General features: G+C 38.3%; 1 protein-coding gene across 1 annotated transcript in view; it reads left to right on the forward strand.

Moving 5' to 3' along the window:
• Positions 1 to 22,183, forward strand: part of LOC130931091 (GDNF family receptor alpha-4-like) — a 243,164-nt gene extending 220,981 nt beyond the window's left edge. Inside the window, exons 7-8 of the mRNA XM_057859583.1 lie at positions 10,099 to 10,268; positions 14,353 to 22,183. Of these exons, the coding sequence (XP_057715566.1) occupies positions 10,099 to 10,268; positions 14,353 to 14,508 (326 nt within the window). The 3' untranslated portion in view covers positions 14,509 to 22,183. The remainder of the gene's footprint in view (positions 1 to 10,098; positions 10,269 to 14,352) is intronic.
• Positions 22,184 to 22,441: the final 258 nt, after the last annotated feature.

Below are 22,441 nucleotides of genomic sequence, written 5' to 3' on the forward strand. Positions count from 1 at the left end.
CTTTCACATACGGGTGATGTTTGTGGGAATATTTTGTTTAACCTCACCTTTGAATAATGTAACCTAAGAACTACTTTATACTGAATTATCTGTAGCCTGGAGTTAACAGAACATTTTTGAATGTCCCTCAGCGCTCTCTGCGATTGTAATATTGAGATCCTCTTCCCATTTTTCTTTAATCAAAGATGTGGAACAAGTATATTTACTCCAAAAAAATGTCACTAGTGAAGAGATTAAATGTTTGGATTCTGGGGGCCCCATTAACATTTTAAACAAATCGTTTTCCGAAGGGAGACAGTTGGATGTTGGGATATTTTGTCTGACATAATTCTTCACTTGTAAAAATCTAAAAAAATGACCCTTAGGCAAATCATATTATATTTGTAACTGTTCAAATGAGCAGAATTTATTGTCAATATACAAATTTTTAATTGACTCTATACCCATCTGACTCCATTCCCTTAAAACCGGATCCGTAAATGAGGGAGCGAAAGCATGATTATGCCACATTGGAGCATGTACAGCTGTGCTAGGGAGATTGCAAAATTTTCGAATCTGCAACCAGATTTTCTGGGCGTGCAGCATGATAAAATGTTCTCCTCTCTGAGATGACAATGGTCTAGGCGAGGAAAAAAGAATTGCCCCGAGAGATGTTTTTAAGACTAAACTATGTTCTATTGTCAACCAAGAGGGAACATTCTCTAACGACACCAAGTCAGGATTAATTTGCCAATACACCATGGCTCTTACATTGCAAGAAACGTGGTAGGCCGAGATCTCCACAGTCCTTGGCTTGTGGGAGGTATTGTTTTGCCTGTCTACACTGTTGACGTCGAAAATTCAATTCAATTCAATTTCAATTCAATTTTATTTGTATAGCCCAAAATCACAACAAGGTTCTCTCAAAGGGCTTTGCAGAGGCAATATGATACACAGTCAGAAACAACAAATAAGTAAACAAAGATGAGTAAATAAAGTTCAAGTCCTGGGCATCCCCATCCTTGGACCCTCCATGTCGGCAAGGAAAAACTCCAAAAACTCTTTGTGAGAAAATGAGAAACCTTGGGGAGTACCAAAGTCAGGAGAGATCCACTCCCAGGACGGCTAGACAGGATGCACCAGGACTCCTAATGGGAATTAGCAGACGGGGTTACAGTCTGTAAAGATGCAGTAGAGTAAAGGAACAAGAAGAGGTCCATCTAGCCAGATGAGACAGGGGTGGCAACGAGGACGTCCATCCAGCCAGGGGTCTGGATAGTCGGGAGGCTGCAGCTGAAAAACAGGGGACACTGGGTGACTAGTGATGAAGAGACTAGTTAACTAGATATTAACATTTGAAAATAGAAATAAAGTAAGACAAGTGGTAGATAGAGTGAGAAAAAGGAGATAGAACTCAGTGGCTGTACTTCCCCCAGCATGATAGATTCTAGTGCAGCTTAAACTGAACTGTGAGTCTAATCCGACTTCAACTAGCCTGACCATAAGGTTTGTCGAATAGGAACGTTTTTAATCTAATCTTAAATGTACAGACTCGGCTTCTTTAATATTAGCTGGAAGCTGATTCCATAAAACAGGGGCTTGGTGGCAAAAGACTCTAGCCCCGACAGTACTTTTAGAAATCCTGGGAACTACCAGTAGACCTGCATTCTGAGAGCAGAGTGTTCTGTTGGGGCGATATGGAACCAGAGCATCGGTGAGATAAGATGGACCCAACCCATTAGTGGTCTTAAATGTAAGAAGGAGGATTTTAAATGTAATTCTAAACTCGACTGGAAGCCAGTGAAGGGCCTGGAGCACAGGGGTGATGTGCTTTCTTCTACTTCTTCCTGTTATAAGTCTTGCTGCTGCGTTTTTGACTAGCTGAAGACCTTTTAGAGAACTTTTAGGACAAGCTGCAAGTAGGGAGTTACAGTAATCCAATCTAGATGTAACGAACGCGTGAATTAATTTTTCTGCATCGTTTTTAGATAAAATATTTCTAATTTTGGCTATGTTGCGCAGGTGAAAAAAGGCCGTTCTGCAGGTTTGTTTAATATGAGCTTTAAACGATAAGTCTGGGTCAAACACAACTCCTAGGTTTTTAACTGTGGTGCTGGAGGCTACACTTACATTTTCCAGAGTGACTATCGGGCAGTTAAAGAGTCTCTCACACTTTTCGGGCCAATTATAAGGACTTCTGTCTTTTCAGGGTTAAGTAGAAGATAGTTAGTGCTCATCCAGGTATTTATATCTCGGACGCCTCCTAGTATGCACTGCAGCGCTACAGATGTACAGTAAATAACAATCAAACTTCATATTCTGTGCTAATAATTTCTTCAGTTACTGTTCCAGTTGTTCCATTACTTGCTAGTTATGGTATTTAGTAACACTTTATTTGACAGTGGTGCCATAAGACTGTCATAAGACCATCATAATTATGACATGACTCTGCCATGAGCATTAATGAATGCTGATGACAGAATCAGAACCCTTGAGATTTGAAACAGGAGTCAAACAGGGATGTGTCATCGCCCCAACACTATTCTCCATCTATGTTGCTTTATCCTCCATCTAATAAACCAACACCTGTCCCAGGGAGTCAAAATCATGTACAGAACCGACGGTCAACTTCTCAACATCAACCGATTTAGAGCCAAAAGGAAAACCACCACCGTATCCATCACAGAGCTCCAGTATGCAGATGACAACGTCAAAAGAGGACCTTCAGTGCATCCCTGTCTGCCTTTGTTAAAGCATACAAACAGCTTGGTCTGGCCATCAATATAAAAAAGACACAATTGCTCCACCAACCACCGCCAGTAGTGTTGCCATGCCCCCAAACGTCTCCATTAATAACATCTGACTGGAAATTGTGGACCAGTTCCCATACCTTGGCAGCCTTCTCTCGTCAAAAGCTGTCATTGACGATGAAATACACCATCGTCTCAGCAGTGCCAGTGGGAGGAGAGTCTTTGAGAACTACGATATCCAGGCAACAACAAATATCCTGGTCTATAAAGCAGTGGTGCTTCCAACTCTCTAATATGGATCAGAGACCTGGATCACATACAGCAGGCACTTAAAGGCACTTGAGGCACACCATCAAAGATGCCTTCGGAAAATTAAGATCAGCTGGGTGGACTAACGCACCAACATCAATTAACGTCTTTGAGCAAGCAAATATTTTCCACCATCACTGCCGTTATTGCCCAAAACCAACTGAGATAGACTGGCCATTTTGTCCGAATGCCTGACTCTCGCCTCCCAAAACAAGTCCTGTTCTCACAGCTAGCTGAAGGGAAGCGGGCTCCTGGAGGCCAGAAGAAGAGGTTTAAGGACAACATACGAGGGGCATTCAAAAAGTAATGCACCCAAGTGCATTGCTCGTGCAGGATTTTACCAGTCTTGTTTATATTTGGCACAAACATGATAGGACACACCTTCTTGCGATTGTTATATGTGTTTTTCTTATTTTCAGATTTTTAAAGATTAAACTAGCTTTCAAAATGTCTGCCCCTCTTGAAGCTCGTCAGAAAAAAAGAGCTGTAATAGAATTCCTTGTTGCAGAGGGAGAAACCCCTCTGAGGATTCACAACCGGCTGGAAAATGCCTACAAGGATGATACCATAGACTATAGTACTGTAAAAAGATGGGTGCTGCGATTTAAAAACAGTACTGAACTGTCAAGAATTCGCGGGCAGGCAGGTTGTATGGACCCAAATGCAGGGAAACAAAAAAGGCAGCGAGGCAGGTCGAGGAGAACTCAAAACACGTTTAAATAATAACTAACAAAAATCACAAAGTACAAACAAAAGGACTATGGATCAACAAAACTTACTTAAACGGATGGACAGGTACGCGAGGGCTTGGACGGGTCTTGACTTTGGCAAAGACAGACATAGACACTGACATTGACAATGACGCAACAAGGACTGACAAGAAACTGGGTCATTATATACACACGCAGACAAGGGGTAACGAGACGAGGAACAGCTGGGTAACACAGGTGGATGCAGATTGCAGGGTACACTGGGAGAACACACACAGGTGAGAGCAATGGGCAATCACAGGGACAAGTGACACTAGGAGAAACCAACACAAAACCTAACACTGAACACCACGAAGAGGTGGGTAAAGCCAGCATAGCCGATAAGCCCAAAAAGTTTAAGGCCCAAAAATCAGCTGGCAAAATTATGGCCACCGTTTTTTAGGATTCTAAAGGTGTAATCATTGTGGATTTTTTGCCGAAGTGTGAAACCATTAACTCTGAGGTATACATTGAAACTCCTAGGAAGCTCAAAGAAAGAATTGGACGTGTTCGGCCCAGCTTGGACGTGACAAATGCGCTCCTCTAGCATGACAATGTACGTCCTCACACAAGCATCAGGACCATGGAGGTCATCACTTCATTTGGATGGACTGTGATACCACATCCGCCATATTCTACCGATTTGGCACCGTCAGACCACCACCTTTTTGGTCCAATGAAAGAAGGACTCCGGGGCAACCGATATGGCAATGACGAAGTGAAAATTGCTGTCAAGAATTGGTTTAGAGATCAACTGGCTGAGTTCTACAACACTGGTATACATGCCCCCTCGTTCATAGGTGGACTGTAGCTCTTGAGAGAGGTGGAGACTATGTGGAGGAGTAAAAATGTAATCCTCACACTTGTACCTTTCTTTTGATGTATAATACACGTTCCTATTATAATTTGTTTGTACATAATAAAGTTGGGCGCATTACTTTTTGAATACCCCTCGTAAAAGCAAACCTAAAGAAGTGCAACATTTACGTAAAAGGCTGGAAAGACATGGCAGCCGACAGGTCATCCTGGTGAAACATCGTCCGTGAGGGTGCTGCACAGTACAACGCTGACCTCCACTGTGCTGAACAAGACAAACGCAGATCCAGGAAGGAGAGAGCGACCTCAAAACAGGACCAACCCAATCCCACCACAACTACTTTCCCCTGCTCACACCGCAGCGGAATAATTAGGTCCAGAATCAGCCTCTATGCCCACCTGAAGACCCACAAGGACAAAGAAGGAGGACAGACATACTCGACCACGAGTGACTGCCGACGATGATGATGACACCAAAAGATATTAACCGATAACGCTTTATTTGACAGCAGCATCACAAGACTGTCATAAGAACAAATGATCCACCATGCTTCGAGAAGCTTCATTTGGCCATCACTGCTCCCTTGGGGGAGACTGTCAACCTCTGCTGCCACCTGCTGTTTACACTGTTGACGTCCAACATGCCTCCTAGCATGCATTGCGGTGCTACAGATGTAAATAACAACCAAACTTCATATTCTGTGCTAATTATTTCTTCAGTTACTGTTCCATTTTTTTCATGTTATGTTATTTAGTAACACTTTATTTGACAGTGGTGCCATATAACTGTCATAAGACCATCAAAATTATGACTACCATGAGCATTAATGAATGCTGATGGCAGATATCATTTTGTGTCATCCGGCAAATTATCTCACTTTTGAATGGATGTAAAAGACCCCAGCTGGACATAAATGGAGGTAATGACATAATTTGCTAGATGACACTTAATGACATCTTTCATAAGCATTCATTTATGCCTATGATAGTGTCATGTCATAATTACGACAGTCTTATGGCAGTGTTATGACGCCGCTCTCATAAGTGTTGCCTATTAACCCAAATAAATCAACAAGTAAGCTGCACTGAACTAGCGTCTTATAGTCCGAAAATTACGGTACATTTAGAGAATAACTGTAGTTTTGTCTTTCTTTATTCAAGATATATTCAAACAATAATTTTAACAATTAAATAAATAAAGTACACTCGTTATGCCAAGTATTACATATAATTATAATATTTTATTATTAATGTTGTTTTTGTTAACATTATATTAATTTCAAATTGTATTTTTTCATAGAAATATATAAAAATGATAGTTAAAAATACAATCATGATTAATAATAAATTCTCTATATTGTACGTAACTATGATTCTGGTGGAGATGACATTTTGAGTCACGTAGGCCACAGTAAGAATAATTGTGGCTTACATAACCTGAAATGTCAACGTACAGTATTTGAATGTCAGGTCTTTGTCGGGTAAAGGTTTTTTTGATAGTGACATGGATGAAGTGACCCTAAAGTAACTTATAAGGTGCACCGCTAAGCAAAGGCTACATGGCTTGTGGCTCACACTAACTTCACACAATGAAGCTATGAGTTCAAGAGCACATACTACTGATAAAGATAACACAAGGATGGCTAGCACAAGACAAAGACAAAGATGAAAGACGCTTGCAGCACAATGATCGGAATACAGCAGCATTAACGTCTCAGCAAAATAACACTCAAATCCGCTCCTCTGTAGTTGGAGCTTTATCAATGACAGTGGATAGTAGACACTCTTCCCTGGTGGCCAGTGGAGTTCTCTCCAGTTGTAATGTGACGAAATGACACACAACAACGAATACGGTGATCGCTCGGTGTATCTCGCTTCAAACTCCCTGCTCTCAGTCCAACGTAGATTTTTTTTCCGATTAAAAAAATTAATAAATACAGTAGTTTATTTAAAAATGTTCAGATATATGCATGTATACATGTAAAAAGCATTGTTTTCTTTCATATATCTCATTTATTACATTTGCAGTGGTTAAAAAAAATGTTTTTTTTTTTTTGTTTGTTTGTTTTTTAATTATACTTTGGGGCAGAAAGGATTAAAAAAAAGATGTCTCATATTCATCACTTTCGAATGCTGTTACATCTGAATACATCTAATACACCCCCTCCGATCAATTTTTTTTTTTTTTTTCAATCATTAACCACAGAAAACGAGGGATCACTGTAATGATGTCCTCACAGCCTTAAAGGAATATGGTCTCTTTTCAATACATAAATACGACGGCACCGTTTTATGTCACCACATCAGAACATGAACAACAGGTGGCGACTTTTGTCGAAATAAAGTTTGAAATTATTATATTGAACTGCGACATATTTTCAAGGGTTTTATATTATAGATGAGTTACTAACACTAACGTAAAGCATATAGAACCAACATGTCATTTTACTAGGGCTGTCAAACGATTAAAATTTTTAATCGAGTTTAAAAATTGATTAATCGTAATTAATCGCAATTAATCGCAATTCAAACCATCGATAAAATATGCCATATTTTTCTGTAAACTATTGTTGGAATGGAAAGATAAGACACAAGATGGATATATATATTCAACATGCGGTACATAAGGACTGTATTTGTTTATTATAACAATAAATCAACAAGATGGCATTAACATTATTAACATTCTGTTAAAGCGATCCATGGATAGAAAGACTTGTAGCTCTTAAAAGATAAATGTTAGTACAAGTTATAGAAATTTTATATTAAAACCCCTCTTAATGGTTTCGTTTTAGTAAAATTTTTAAATTTTTCAATCAAAACATAAACTACTAGCCCGCCATTGTTGATGTCAATAATTACTTACACAATGCTCATGGGTGCTGAAGCCTATAAAATCAGTCGCACCCAAGCGCCAGCAGAGGGCAGCAAAACTCCACAAAACACAATTAACTAGTGGGCATTTCCCTGTACTGTCATTTAAATCTGTCTGAGCGGGGCATGTGCGTTAATTGCGTCAAATATTTTAACTTGATTAATTTAAAAAATTAATTACCGCCCGTTAACGCGATAATTTTGACAGCCCTACATTTTAGTCAGGGTTCCCTTTAAAGTGCGTACAACAGGAGAAAAAAAGTCTTAAATAAGGATTATTATGTGAATTAGAATCATATTTTGAGACGATTCGACTATATACAACAATTTCGCAAAGCGCAGATGATGAGAAATTAGTTTTTTAATCTGCAGGTTAGCCACGCCTACCATTATTGGGCTCTAGCGTCCCCAACAGGTGGATGACATCAGCGGAGTCACGATTTCATCTGATTTAGTATACAGCCCATTGAGGGGGAATTATTCACAACGAGGAAAACGCGACGAAGAGAGCCGCAAAATGTCATTGTTTCAGTGTCTCTACTCCAATATGTTTACAGGATATTATTTTTATTCAGGTATTTTTCCCCAATAGCTAAATAAATGGCTTGAGAAGGACCAGTCAGCCTGTTGAGGGGGAATTATTCAGAACGAGGAAAACGCGACGAGGAGAGCTGCAAAATGTCATTGTTTCAGTCTCTCTACTCCAATATTTTTCCAATCCCCAATTGCTAAATAAATGGCATGGTCATGACAAATAACAGTCTGGTTCTAAATGGAATATCAAATAATAAAAATGCATTTATTCAGGACGACATGGCAAAATTACTTCATAATGGTCAAAACTGTCGACTTCACCTTTAATGTCGCACCTCCCGAACGATATTTTATGCCACCTAAATCGGGCTTATGTCATTTCCCTTCCCCGGCTTCGGAGAATGTAAACAAACAAAGAGGCGTGACAGCTAGCCGGCATGCTAACCTGAACCGAGTGATGTTTCAAAGTCTTCGAAGCGGAAAATCACCCATAACTAGCCCAGATCATTTCACATGACGACTGGGTTGTCGATTGTTGTTGCCGATCGGCAAACCGCCCGGCGGAGAGCAATTTACAGCTCGTTCCCCTGCTACTACGGACAGGAGAGCTCGCCGGGGAAGCAGCTGGACAATGACTGCTGAACAAACCTGCCGACGTCGGAGGAGCATTTAGCTGCCAAATAGTCAACACGAATATGGCAAAATAATGCTTTGCTACACGGCGAAGTCGTTAACATTGGAGGAGGGCGGCTGCAGTTGTTGTGCAGCTAACGTGCAGCTAATGTGTATGAGGAGAGCTTTTTACATGCCTATCCATGATTAAACTAAGTAGTCCTTTATTTAAAGAAAGTTTGTAGTGTTAAATTTGTAATCGCTGTATTCGCGGCTATTTTTAACACAAAGTTGCAATTTCTGATCGGGTGGAAAATTTGACAGAACATCAGGCACACCAAGAGGGCAAAAGCCGAGTATAGCGCTCGCACGGCGGGGGGATGTGCGACAAGCCGCCGGTCGTCGGCGGAGTGGACAAGGAGCATGTCAGCCGCAAAATGCAAGCCACCTCCGTATTAAAATGATCCCAGTATTTGACATAATACAAAACACTATGTTTACTCACTTCCTCGTAAGTCCCATGGTCCCACAGTAGTAGGGCTTGTTTGGGTCAATCTCCACCAGTGAATGGGAACCTTTTGAAACCCCAAAAAGGCGCACACGGCTCTCCCTCATACAGCAAGATTTTTTTGCAGCCTTTTGGCTGGCGTGATGCGGAAAATAAACATATTAATCCGCAAAATCAGCTGAATCCTTAGTCCTTCTCATACAACAGTACGGCTGTATATTGAAGAGGACTCCTTGCTCCGTACACGTTACAGGGCCTCTTTCTCAACTCAAGACTGTTGCCGGAAGTCACTCATTTTCATGGCGCGGGATTAAAAAAAAACTTAGTAAATATAGTGATCGCTTCCACACACATCCAAGCGGTCCATTTCATTCAGGAGCATAAAATACCGCATGTATTATGAAATAAACATGTTTTTTTTTCGTGTCACAGGCACTTTAAAGTGAGAATATGAACAACTCGTATGAACTGACTTGACAAAATTATTCAACGTAGATAATAAAGATGTAAGGATAAACCCATTTGAATTGGTTACTGGTGTGTGACGTGTGAAATCTGAATGCATTGATCTGTAAAGACCTGGATTGGTAAAATGATCCAGCAGCTTGTGGCCTAACGACAGAACTGAGGGAGACGAATCGTTTGGATTTACAATGTGTAAGCACAGGATTGGATTAGAATTACCATCCACTACACAAACAATGACAAATAGTAGCAGGTCATTAAATCAAAAATCACTCAATTTTGGTTTCGTTATGAAACTATCAAATAACAAACTGAATAACGGGAACAGTAACTGAGGAAATGATTAGCACAGAACATACATTTGGAACGCTATTTACATTTGTAGCACCACAATGCATGCTGGGAGGCATGAGGCACGTGTAGTAACTGTACTCAATGGCAGCCAATGAGTTGTATGAGTGCCTTGTAAACGGTCAAAGTCCCCTTGTTGACTTGTTTTCAGAGAAGGCCATCCTGGCGTTCGGCAACAGCTCAGAAGTGAAAACAGATGCGTCGGCGGTGAACCCCCCGAGCCCGGCCGCTGACGACCTCGACTCTCCACGGGCCACCGCCGTTCCGGCAGTTTCCGTGGAAACGGCGCAGAACATCCTGAGAGCAGAGATCCCCACTCAGGTAAGTGGGCGGCTTTTCACCAAAATGTTTCATTTTACCACATGAGCATTCAAAAATCTGAATATGAGGTACTTTTGTGAATTCTCAACAAGAATGCTCAAATCTGTAAGAATAACTAATGAATTTTTTTTTTTTTTTTTTAAACGGATGATATACAGTAACAATAATAAAAATGCAAAAGTAGAAAATATTCAACAAAATGCATTTAAAAACTAACAGTATAAATATCATACATCACAAATCATGCACCTCCCAAATAAAAGTAAAAGAAACCTGAAATTGGAAGGAAAGCAAAAAAATAAACTGTATTTACGTATACATACAAATGTTATTTCAAAATTACAAAAACATTAGGTAATACAAAATAAAGCTATGAAAAAAGTGTGAAAAGACATGACAAACACAGTTCAAATTGCGATGACTTATACTGCACAAAAATACAAATGAACATATTTCAAATTATAAAGCATACATAAAGCACATATAGTGTATCACAAAAGTGAGTACACCCCTCGCATTTCTGCAGATATTTAAGTATATCTTTTCATGGGACAACACTGACGAAATGACACTTTGACACAATGAAAAGTAGTCTGTGTACAGCGTATATAATAGAGTTATTTTCCCCTCAAAATAATTCAAAATATAGCCATTAACATTTAAATCCCTGGCAACAAAAGTGAGTACACCCATTAGAAACTACGCACATCCCTAAATGTCCAAATTGAGTACTGCTTGTCATTTTCCCTCCAAACTGTCATGTGATTCGTTATAAGAGTGCTGTCAGCATTGCTGCAGAGATTGAAGAGGTGGAGGGTTTGCCTGTTAGTGCTCAGATCATACGCCGCACTCTACATCAAATTGGTGTGCATGGCTGTCACCCCAGGAGGAAGGTATCAGACCATAGGACATGGTTCTAATAATCCATGTGCTTTGTTGACATGTCTTCAGCAAACTGTTTTCGGGCTTTCTTGTGTATCGTCTTCAGAGGAGGCTTCCTCTCCTTTGTTGCCAGGGGTTTACATATTAATGGCTATATTTTGAGGGGAAAATAAATTAACTGTTATATAAGCTGCACACAGACTACTTTTCATTGTGTCAAAGTGTCATTTTGTCAGTGTTGTCCCATGAAAAGATATAGAGTGGTACCTCTACATAAGAAGTTAATGCGTTCCAGGACCTTGTTTGTAAGTTGAAATGGTCGTATGTCAAGCAGGATTTTCCCATAGGAATACATTATAATTCCATTAATTCATTCCACAGCCCAAAAACCTACACTAACACCTTAATAAATACTGCTGGTACTATTACAAATGGCAGTTACACATAGTAAAACAAATAAATTAAAACACACATATCAGAATAATAATATAATGATAGTAATAGTAGTTCCTGTAATGTAACGAATCGGGTTCTAATGTGGCGGACGTTTTTTGCTGTACCTAAACGCACCGCACCTCTACCTATTTTCTAAGCGGGTGAACTTGTAATATCAAAAGGGGTGCAAATACTTCCACACCTCTCTGTATATGGCGGAAAACACTCAGGTGACTTGAAGTTCCGCTCCGAGACAACCAAATTTGGCCAAATTTCAAAATTGTCCTATATGCATGTGTGATACATCATTGGAAAGCTTAAAATCTCAATTTTCTGGGGGAAGAAAATTTTTGAACAGGAGAGCATTAAAAAAAAAATAAAAATTAAACAGCAAAACCCTATCTGGAGGTGAGAGCACGCGAGAGCAGAATTACAGACGCCATGACTTTAACGATATATTATCTCGTACTGACCTTGTTACGATCCAAAAACTCCATGTAGCATGTATCACTGAGTGTCAAGACACAGCTGTGAATGGCCACAGCTGAATTTTTGGGGGATTTTATGGGTGACACATGGTCATATAACGAGGGTCGCAATGTAGAAATCGCAGACATCCAGGAATGGTCGAGATGTTCTTTTTCAACGTTTTTAAATATTTTTTTCCAATTTTTCTTTATTTGGATTGATTATTTATCATCTAACATATCGGGAAAAAATGCGCCAGAAACAAAAACAAAAAAAATACAAATAAGCGATAGTTATGAGGTAAATATCTGTGACTTTTTTACAGACGCCGTTTTTTTCATTGTGACATAATTTGTTTAAAAGTTTACAATATGCGAGTAAATCATTTTTTAAAGTCGTTTTTTTCTTTTTTAAACGAAAAATTAGACATCAATTAATGATTCTAAGCTAAAAATGACATTTTGAATAATGATAATATTTAATTACCTTCGTTTTATGGCTGGGTTGAAACAAAAGCGGTTGCGCGACGTCTGTAAACGGGGGTTTTCAGTGTAAAACGGGCAAATTAAAAATAGTCCGGGGGCCTAATGCGCCATGAATCTGCTATGGCAGCATATAGACATATTGTTCTATCAAACACAACAGTTGTTTTGGCTTAAAATACAGCAGTTTCTTTTTAAGAGCAGTGCAAGAGCAGAAACTGCTTTTTGAGTCTTGTCTGTGTTTTCTGCCATATGCAAGCATACATAAAGTGCATGCAAATAGTACATATACAAAATATACATATTTTTTCATAACTTGTGACATAACGCTATTACAAACCTTAGGTGGGACATGAAAAACAAAATTTGAAATGTGATGAATAAAAATATTTTTTACATTTCAAATCATATATGCTGGAAAACACAGACAAGACTGAAAAAGCAGTTTCTGCTCTTGCACCCCTCTATAAAATAAAGTGCTGTATTCGAAGCCAAAAGAACTGCTGTGCTTGATAGAACAATATGTCTATATGCTGCCATAGCAGATTCATGGCGCACCAAGCCTCCGAACTATTTTTAATTTGTCCGTTTTACCATGACAACCCCCTTTTACAGACGTCGCGCAACCGCTTTTGTTTCATCCTAGCCATAAAAAGAATTATATTTTTTACTAAAAATGTCATTTTTAGCTTAGAATCATTAATTGATGTTTAAATTTTATTTAATATTTTAAACTTATTTATAAAATATTTTAAACGCATATTTTAAACTTTTCAACGAATTACGTCACAATGGAAACTTTGGCGTCTGTAAAAAAGTCAAGGATATCGACCTCATAACTATCGCTTAATTGTATTTTTTTGTTACTGTCGCATTTTCCCCGATATATTAGATGATAAATAATGGATCCAAACCAAAAAAAAAGGAAAAATAACGTTTAAAAGGGTAACTATATGAAAAAGAAAATCTCAACCACTCTTTGTTCTATGCGATTTCTGCATCACGACCCTTGTTATATCACCATGTTTCACCCATAAAATAAAATAAAAAAATCCGGCTGTGGCCATTCACAGCTGTGTCTTGACACTCGGTGATACATGATACATCTATGAGTTTTTGGATCGAAACAAGGTAAGTACGCAATAATATCTCGTTAAAATGGTTGTCTTTAATGGTCTTTAATTCTCCTCTCGCGTGTTCTCGCCTCCAATTAGGGTTTTGCTGTTTAAATTTCCTGTTCAAAATTTTTGTTCCCCCAGAAAATTGAGATTTTAATCTTTCCAATGATGTATCACACATGCATATCGGACAATTTTGAAAGTTGGCCAAATTTGGGGTCTCAGAGCGGAACTTCAAGTCATCTGAGTGTTTTCCGCCATATACAAGTAGAAAAATACATAAGTAGATAAACTGTTAAATGAAAACTGAAACAATGTCAGATAAGTACAGATAAAAACAAAGTATTAAATTGCACGAATAGCATAAAATAAATTAGCACGACCTTTAAAAAAATAATATGTAAATATTCATCTTCTGAACCGCTTATCCTCACAAGGGTCACAGCGGTGCTGGAGCCTATCCTAGCTAACAACGGGCAGGAGGCAGTGTACACCCTGAACCGGTTTGCCAGCCAGTCGTGCAATATGAAAATGTTGAAAAATATAAGTCAGAAAATAGATTAAAAATAATTTTAAAAATGAAAAGAAACGTGAACCAATAATAAGTGAAAGAAAAACTGTAGATGAGGGAGTGATGAAAACAAAGTGACAAGCATTGTTGTGAGGTGACATACTTAACCTTGGCGCTCCTCTCTCAAGGTCAACGCTAACGAGCGACTTTGGGGCGACGAGGGGGACTCGGCGCCACCATCGCCCGACCTCTCAGGGCACAATGGCGGCAGGAGGTGCGCCCGCCCGTTGCCGCTCGCCATTTGCGGTCTTCTGACTGCCACCATATTGCTCGGGCGCCACTAGGAAGCGCCATCTGCCAACGACGTCGCCGCAACATTTCCCGCTTTATTTACCATGTGACACACTGGCTGGGGGAGGACCCTTAAACTCATATGTGACTGAAAAAAATATGTCATTATTTTTGTTGTGGTGATGGCAAGGCTAACTAGCTAACTGTTAGCGCCCATGGCTAACAGCTCACACGTTGTTGTTATTGTCGTGTTGCGGCAAAAAATGCGCAACCTTTGTGGACACTTTTTAATGGACAAAAAGCCAAGAGTTTGTGTTGGTGTGGATGCTGTGGATAACTTTTTGTGTTCTGCGCGTTTTCTTGTCCTTCCTTCCTCACACGTGTGATTAAAAAAAAAAAAAAAAAAAAAAACTTTTCTAAAGACGTCTCGGTCTTAACTGACAAAGCACAACAGCGACTGGGTGCTAAATTCCGAGAATTAGGAATTTTTCCATGGGAATTAACGTGACAAACAGGAAATTGCAAAATTGAAGGTTGACTATGAACTCATTGGTTGTCATTCGATCTGGGTCGGCTGGCAGGGAATGATCATGTTTTAGTGCTAATGACGCCGATAGACGTCTAGTCCATTTGGACTGGGAGAGCTACCAGCCCCTCCTAGTCCAAATGGATTGGACGTTTATCACTGTCAGTGAATCCGATGAGTTAATTTATGAAATTATATGAAGGCAGTTGGAAGAGTATAAAGGTTCTTGATGCGTTTCCTTACTTTCAGTGTTGTATGTGGTTATTTGACAAAGTTACAGTCTGGTAAATGTAAAAAAAAAAAAAAATTCTAGAGCAACTTTTTGCTTGTCTGTTGTCAATGGCAGCCAATGAATTAATGGGGCTCTTAAACAGTCAGAGAAAAAGTAATCTACGGTACTATGATTAATTGCCTAGTAGAGTAATTACTACACTGTAAAAAATATATATATAAAATTTAAGATTTTAAGTAGACACTATTCAAATTCTTAAGTTTTCTTAAAGGTCCTATGAATCTGGCAATCAAATCTGTTTTTTTTTTAATGGAGGACCAAATGGAACAGAATCAGATATATAAATATATCTTTAAATAAGGGCTGCAGCTAGCGATTATTTTAGTAGTCGAATAATCGATTAATCGGATAAGGAACATAAAAATTTTAAATACCTGAGCTGAGCCTCAAACGCTATTTTAAAAAAATATACGTATATATGAGGATCTATGTACAACAAAAGAACAGTTGGCTAACTTACATAGAAAAAGTCCGCTAGCTAAAATGCTATAAAATGGTAATTTTTATTTATTTATTTATTTTACAATGCTCTTAAATTGTTCAGGCAAATATTCCCACAAAAAATGGATAAATATACCTATAAACTAGATTACAAATGCATTAAAAAAAAGTTAGCTGAAACAAAAACCTAGCTTATAGTTTATAAATAAATAAATTAAATTTAAGATTTTTAGTAGACACTATTCAAATTCTTAAGTTTTCTTAAAGGTCCTATGAATCTGGCAGTCAAATCTGTTTTTGTTTTTTTTATGGAGGACCAAATGGAACAGAATCAGATATATAAATATATCTTTAAATAAGGGCTGCAGCTATCGATTATTTTAGTAGTCGAATAATCGGATAAGGAACATAAAAATTTTAAATACCTGAGCTGAGCCTCAAACGCTATTTTAAAAAAATATACATATATATGAGGATCTATGTACAACAAAAGAACAGTTGGCTAACTTACATAGAAAAAGTCCGCTAGCTAAAATGCTATAAAATGGTAATTTTTATTTATTTATTTATTTTACAATGCTCTTAAATTGTTCAGGCAAATATTCCCACAAAAAATGGATAAATATACCTATAAACTAGATTACAAATGCATTAAAAAAAAGTTAGCTGAAACAAAAACCTAGCTTATAGTTTATAAATAAATAAATTAAATTTAAGATTTTTAGTAGACACTATTCAAATTCTTAAGTTTTCTTAAAGGTCCTATGAATCTGGCAGTCAAATCTGTTTTTTTTTTTTTTTATGGAGGACCAAATGGAACAGAATCAGATATATAAATATATCTTTAAATAAGGGCTGCAGCTATCGATTATTTTAGTAGTCGAATAATCAGATAAGGAACATAAAAATTTTAAATACCTGAGCTGAGCCTCAAACGCTATTTTAAAAAAATATACATATATATGAGGATCTATGTACAACAAAAGAACAGTTGGCTAACTTACATAGAAAAAGTCCGCTAGCTTAAATGCTATAAAATGGTATTTTTTATTTTTATTTTTTTAATTTTTTTTTTACAATGCTCTTAAATTGTTCAGGCAAATATTCCCACAAAAAATGGCTAAATATACCTATAAACTAGATTACAAATGCATTAAAAAAAAGTTAGCTGAAACAAAAACCTAGCTTATAGTGGTCTTAACAGGGAGCAGATGGATTCAGGATGTGAAATGAGGTAGACTAGAGGGCTGTGTATGCACCCTAATCAATAAAAATAAATGCAAACACTTTCAAAACAAGCCATTACTACACCACTTTAATTAAATGAATACTCAAAGCAGCAAAATTTAATTCGAATCTTTTTTTCAAATCGAATACTCGAGTTAATCGATTAATCGTTGCAGCACTACTTTTTGAATACTTAAATGTGTCGTAAATTAAGTCAAATGGGAATAAAATTAATAAGTCATTTAATGTGTCATTAATTCATTAAAATGCAAGTCAATTTAATGTTTAGATAATAAAATAATTATTTTTTTACTATTTCATGGACATGTGTTGCAGCACTTCATGAATTTATCTGTAATACTCACCCATCAAAGTCAGTGGGCTGGACTAAGACCTGATTGGTTACCCATCACATCAAGCCAAGATGGGTCGATTTTAGATAAACAATCGATGCAAGGTCGGTAGTGTTGTTAATAACGGCGTGAGAGTATAAAGACATTACTAACGGCTTTTTTTTTTTTTAGTTGTGAGTAATTAATCAATTACTTTTGTAATCTTGGTAACGCCGTTACCGTAACTGAGCATGTAAAGGGCGTGCGTTTCTGGGCGTTACTACGTTGGTTGGATGACGCGAGAAAAGTCAGAGACACGGACTCACGTGGATGAGAGAGCAGAACGGGAGTGGGAAGGGAGTTGTGACGCCATTGCAAAAGCTAGGTGGCTGCATTAATACCTGACTGTAGCCGATAGCCTACCAACTATGCCCACATGATGCTACGATAGATATTACATGTACATTATATAGAACTAGATGCGAAATGACAGACACGGTGGCGTTAGCACATGTATAGAGAACTAGATGCGAAATGATAGACTCGCCGGCGTTGGTAAATAGGCGCCATCAAAGCATTAGACTTCTCAGGAAGGTTCTGTGTAGAGAACCTTCCTAGCGAACCTCGAAAGTAGACAGAAGGGAACTAATGCAATAACGGGAGCAATTTTAACAACTTTCACAACATTAAATGACTTCCAAACATAGCAAAAGTTACTTTTTTGTTTTTTCGGTAAATGAAAGGTACTCAATTACTTTTTGGGAGAAGTAATTTGTAACTGTGATTAATTACTTTTTTAAAGTAAGATTAACTACACTGAGGGTCAGTAAACATATTCTGACACACTTGAGCCCCTTTCAGACTTCTATCCCACTAAATTCTTGTGTAAGGTGGTGTGGGATTCAGTCTTGTCATGGCTTTCAGACATGAGGATATGTCCTGGGAATTACCCCGGTTGGACGCTTTCAGACGTGTCTAGTGTTGGCGACTAGATGCTCTCTGAGTGGGCAGAATAGGATTTTATAACCCGGACATTACATAATTTTTGGTCTGTATCGGCAACAAAATTAACCACACATTTCCAAAGATGGATGATAGACTCTCTCTCCCTCGGCTCTAAGATCCAGTAGCAATTTAATTCAGTTATGTTTCCAGTTTTAGTTTGCCATTTCCAGTTTGTCATGTTGATAATTGCAATGTTTGTTTACTGCTTTTCGTCTTACTGCGAAGAAAGAGCAAATGACGATCGGCCCGCCATGATTTACTGTATACTGTACAACATCAGCCTTCGCGCTGTGACCTGGGAATTAAACGGCTGCTTTCACACATGCCACGTCCCGGACATTATACTGGCACGCAACCCGGTTAATGTCCGTGTAATCTCCGTGTCCGTCGACCCAGGAAATTGCTTTCAAACATAAGGGCTCAGCGTATGCCTGAAAGGGGCTCTAGATGGCGCTTCCTTCACTCAGGTCAAACAAGTGGAGGACGAGTTACGAGTAACAGCAAGTTTTGCTCATAAATTCATGAAGTGCTTGAACGATTAGCCGAAACTACGCCTTCAACTCCACTGCTTTGCACACTACATGTTCTTGGTCAGCAGGTCTCACTTCCACGTAATCAGCAAGGTCTAAAATATCTCCCGAGAATGTTCCGTAGCTGCCATGTTTTGAAAGACTTGAGACCTCTGCGATCGATTAAACTTAGATCAGCGTTAGTCCCACCCGCTGAGTTTGATGGGTGAATTTGACAGATAAAATAAATTCATTAAGTGCTGTGTCCATGAAATAATTAGTGAAATAATTATGTTTTTTTACATTAAATGAGCTGGTATTTTATTTAGACTTTATCAATTACTTTTATTTATTTAAATTCCCATTTAAGTAATTGATTAACCATTTAGAGGTGAAGTTCAGAATTTTTCTCATTAGGCTTAATCTTTGAGTTTGTCGGTGGAGTTGATTGTAACAAATTCCGTGCAGTTAGATATTTATTAGTTTCAGGGCTCCGGAATGGCTAAGCTAGTGCGAGTCAATGAGCCCATCCAAGCATGCAAAAAAAAAAAAACAACAACATATGCATGCATTAAAGTCACCGATGACCCATGCAATCAATAGTGTTGGCTATGTTTTCAGGATGAAGTTATTAAAACTTACCATTGCATGTCAATAACTGCAATATGAACAGCAACATTTGTAATCTACTAGCTCTGTAGGTAACAGGCTGCAGAGCGGGGTGATATTTTTTCCACCGGTGTGTTAATGTCGTAGCCAGCAGCAAGTATCTGCAGTGTGTATTGTTTCTTGTTCCTCATAGGGAATTTGTGGAAAGTCTAATTTGCCCATTTCTTCTGTCTGTTTCCACAACCTCTAAATGCACGTTTCACTATGTTGCCGTTCTTCAGTCAAGACTCCAAAGACTGATGCTGCATTCGAGGAAGGTGGGAAGTCGGAGTTTTCCAACCTCAGACCAGGATAAATATCATTGGAACGCCACTCGAACTGGGGTGGCCTAATCGCAAAGTCAGAAGAAAGTACCCCGACTTCACGTGTTGCTTCAATCAGACATCCCTCGACAAAATGCGCTGCCCATGAAAAGCAGACCGTCAATAATTAAAAAAAGAAGCCCGTTTACAGAGCGGTCCATTTACCTTAGTTGTTGTTTTTCCTCCACAATTTGAACTCTTACGAGAAGCCATGTTTGCTGCAGGTCAACATGTCTTTTGATGGCCATAAAAAACGCTTGGAACGCTCTGAAGTCGCAACTGGTACCATCCGAGTGGGATGAGTCAGACTTTCCACCTTCCTCGAATGCAGCATGCGCACGAGTGGCCAAAGCACTCCTCTCTATTGTGGTCGCATTACGCATCTAAAAAAATCATCAGACAGAAATAAATGAGTTACGGAAGTTTTGTGTGACATTGTTTGGACCGCATGGGTATTTTGAACAACAATCTGATTTTGAATGTATTATACTTTGTTAGATCTGTTTTTTATTAGCATGCTAGGAAGGGACCAATGACTCACGCTAGCTTAGCCACTCCGGAGCCCTGAAATTAATAACTAACTAACAAACTGTACTGAATTTGTTGAAATTAACTCCACCGACTAATTAAAACCCAGCTAACACGACAATTTAGCCTAATGTGAAAAATTCTGAACTACAGCTTTAAGTATTTATTAAAGATGTATTATATATATATAATTCTGTCCCATTTGGTCCTACATAGTTTTTTACCATTTCATCGTTATGCTATGCTAGCTAGCTTGAAAGGAATAGAATAGAATAGAAAGCCTATGGATAGCATGCTAGCAGACTGCAAAGATCTGCAGCTCATTCTGGGTGTGACATCATCCTCTTGTGTTTGAAGATTTTTTTGTTGGTCGGGCCAGGCCAGCTGACAAAGGAAGACTAATTTGGATCTAAGTTAATTATTAAGCCTTTTCTGTTTGTTTTGTTTTGTTTTGTTTTTTCGGATGGATGTTGGTCCAAAATATGATAAGCTATCGTTTTACTCACCTGCTTTGTTATTTCATAGCACTATTAAATTTCTGTGTTAACTAAAGTTGAAATGCGTGAAGTTAGCTTCCTTCAAAAGAGTATGCTGGCAACCGCAGTGAGCCAGGCTGTTAAAGGGATCCACGGACAGAAAGACTTGTAGTTCTTAAAAGATAGACGTTATTATGAGTTAAAAATAATTTGATATTGAAACCCCTCTTGATGTTTTCATTTTTGTACAATTTGTAAAATTAGTTTAACTAGTAGGTCGCCATTGTTGTTGACGTTGCAGGGCGGTGACGTCACACGGTTAAGATGCCTGGCTTACAGAGTATGACTAGCGACATAAACATGTCATCTGTTCTCCCCTTGCAATTTGAACCCGACAGGAACCTGAATGACAGCACTGTCGATATTTCACAAAGCGAGCAGCAAACGCAAAATGAACGGTGTTCTGCCAAAATGTGCTACACTGGCAAAACGTCCTATAAGAGGCGATTTTGACATCCAAATTCCTACTTTGCACTTTCAGCTTGTTTTGTTTAGATGCATACAGACAGAACATATTAAAGATGCCTTAAGAAAATACTTAAACGTAGTAGCGTATTGGCCCGAATATAAGACAGCCCTGATTATAAGACGACCCCCTCTTTTTCAAGACTCAACTTTGAAAAAAAGACTTTTTGAACACCAAATTAATTTTTATACAGAACATAATTACAGCAAATCCGAAACAAATGATTATAACAATATATTTGAGAGAAAAAGCATGTTATTTTGCCTCATTCAAATCTTAATATCTGAACATTTAAATACTGAATGTAAACTAAAGTGCAATCACATTCATAAATTAATGGCGTCTGTTTTTTTTAATGTAAATAAACCAGTCTATTGTGATAAAACAACAAAATTGCAATAACTGCATTAACAAAGTGAAGTCTAACTGTAACTGTAGTCTTGAAACAAATAAAATAGAGAGTAGCTGAGATCTATCATGACAGAAAATCCCTTCAATGATATCTGGCGCCATCTAGCATCGTGAAAGGGGAGTGTTGCTGAGATTTCACATGACAGAACATCGCTTCAATGATATCTAGCGCCATCTAGCGTCGTGAATGGGTATACTGTCTAGACCACTAATATAAGACGACCCCCTCTTTTTCAGGCTTATTTCAATGGAAAAAAACACCGTCTTATATTCAGGCCAATACGGTAATATCACATGAGATTGGTTTAATATGCTACGTGACTAATGTGGTCAACAGATCAACAATCTGCTTTAAAGCTACCACAAAAAACACAATGCTTATAAGTATGAGAAGGAAACACATGAAAAAAGTATTTTAAGGCAATGAAAGGGTAATAAAAGACTCAATAGTAAGTACTAGCCGCTTTTAATTGTGTAGAAGGAATTGCAGTAGCCCGGAATTATTCATCGAGTGACAGTGACAATCTACGTCATCACCCCGAGTGTCCATTGCGCGCTTAAAACATGGCGCCCTCCGTAGGTCTAAACCTGTACTAAATATAATAGATTTTTAAATCAATGGCAATATTTTGTGTTTCTAAAAACATATTTTATTAAAAGAGAATAATTGTAGCTTATAAGAGGTAACAAGTCTTTCAAGTCTGAGGTTCCATTTAAGCTCAATTGTTGCACTGTCATAGAG

Source organism: Corythoichthys intestinalis, chromosome 15, assembly GCF_030265065.1.
Source record: "Corythoichthys intestinalis isolate RoL2023-P3 chromosome 15, ASM3026506v1, whole genome shotgun sequence".
Taxonomy (NCBI): Eukaryota; Metazoa; Chordata; class Actinopteri; order Syngnathiformes; family Syngnathidae; genus Corythoichthys; species Corythoichthys intestinalis.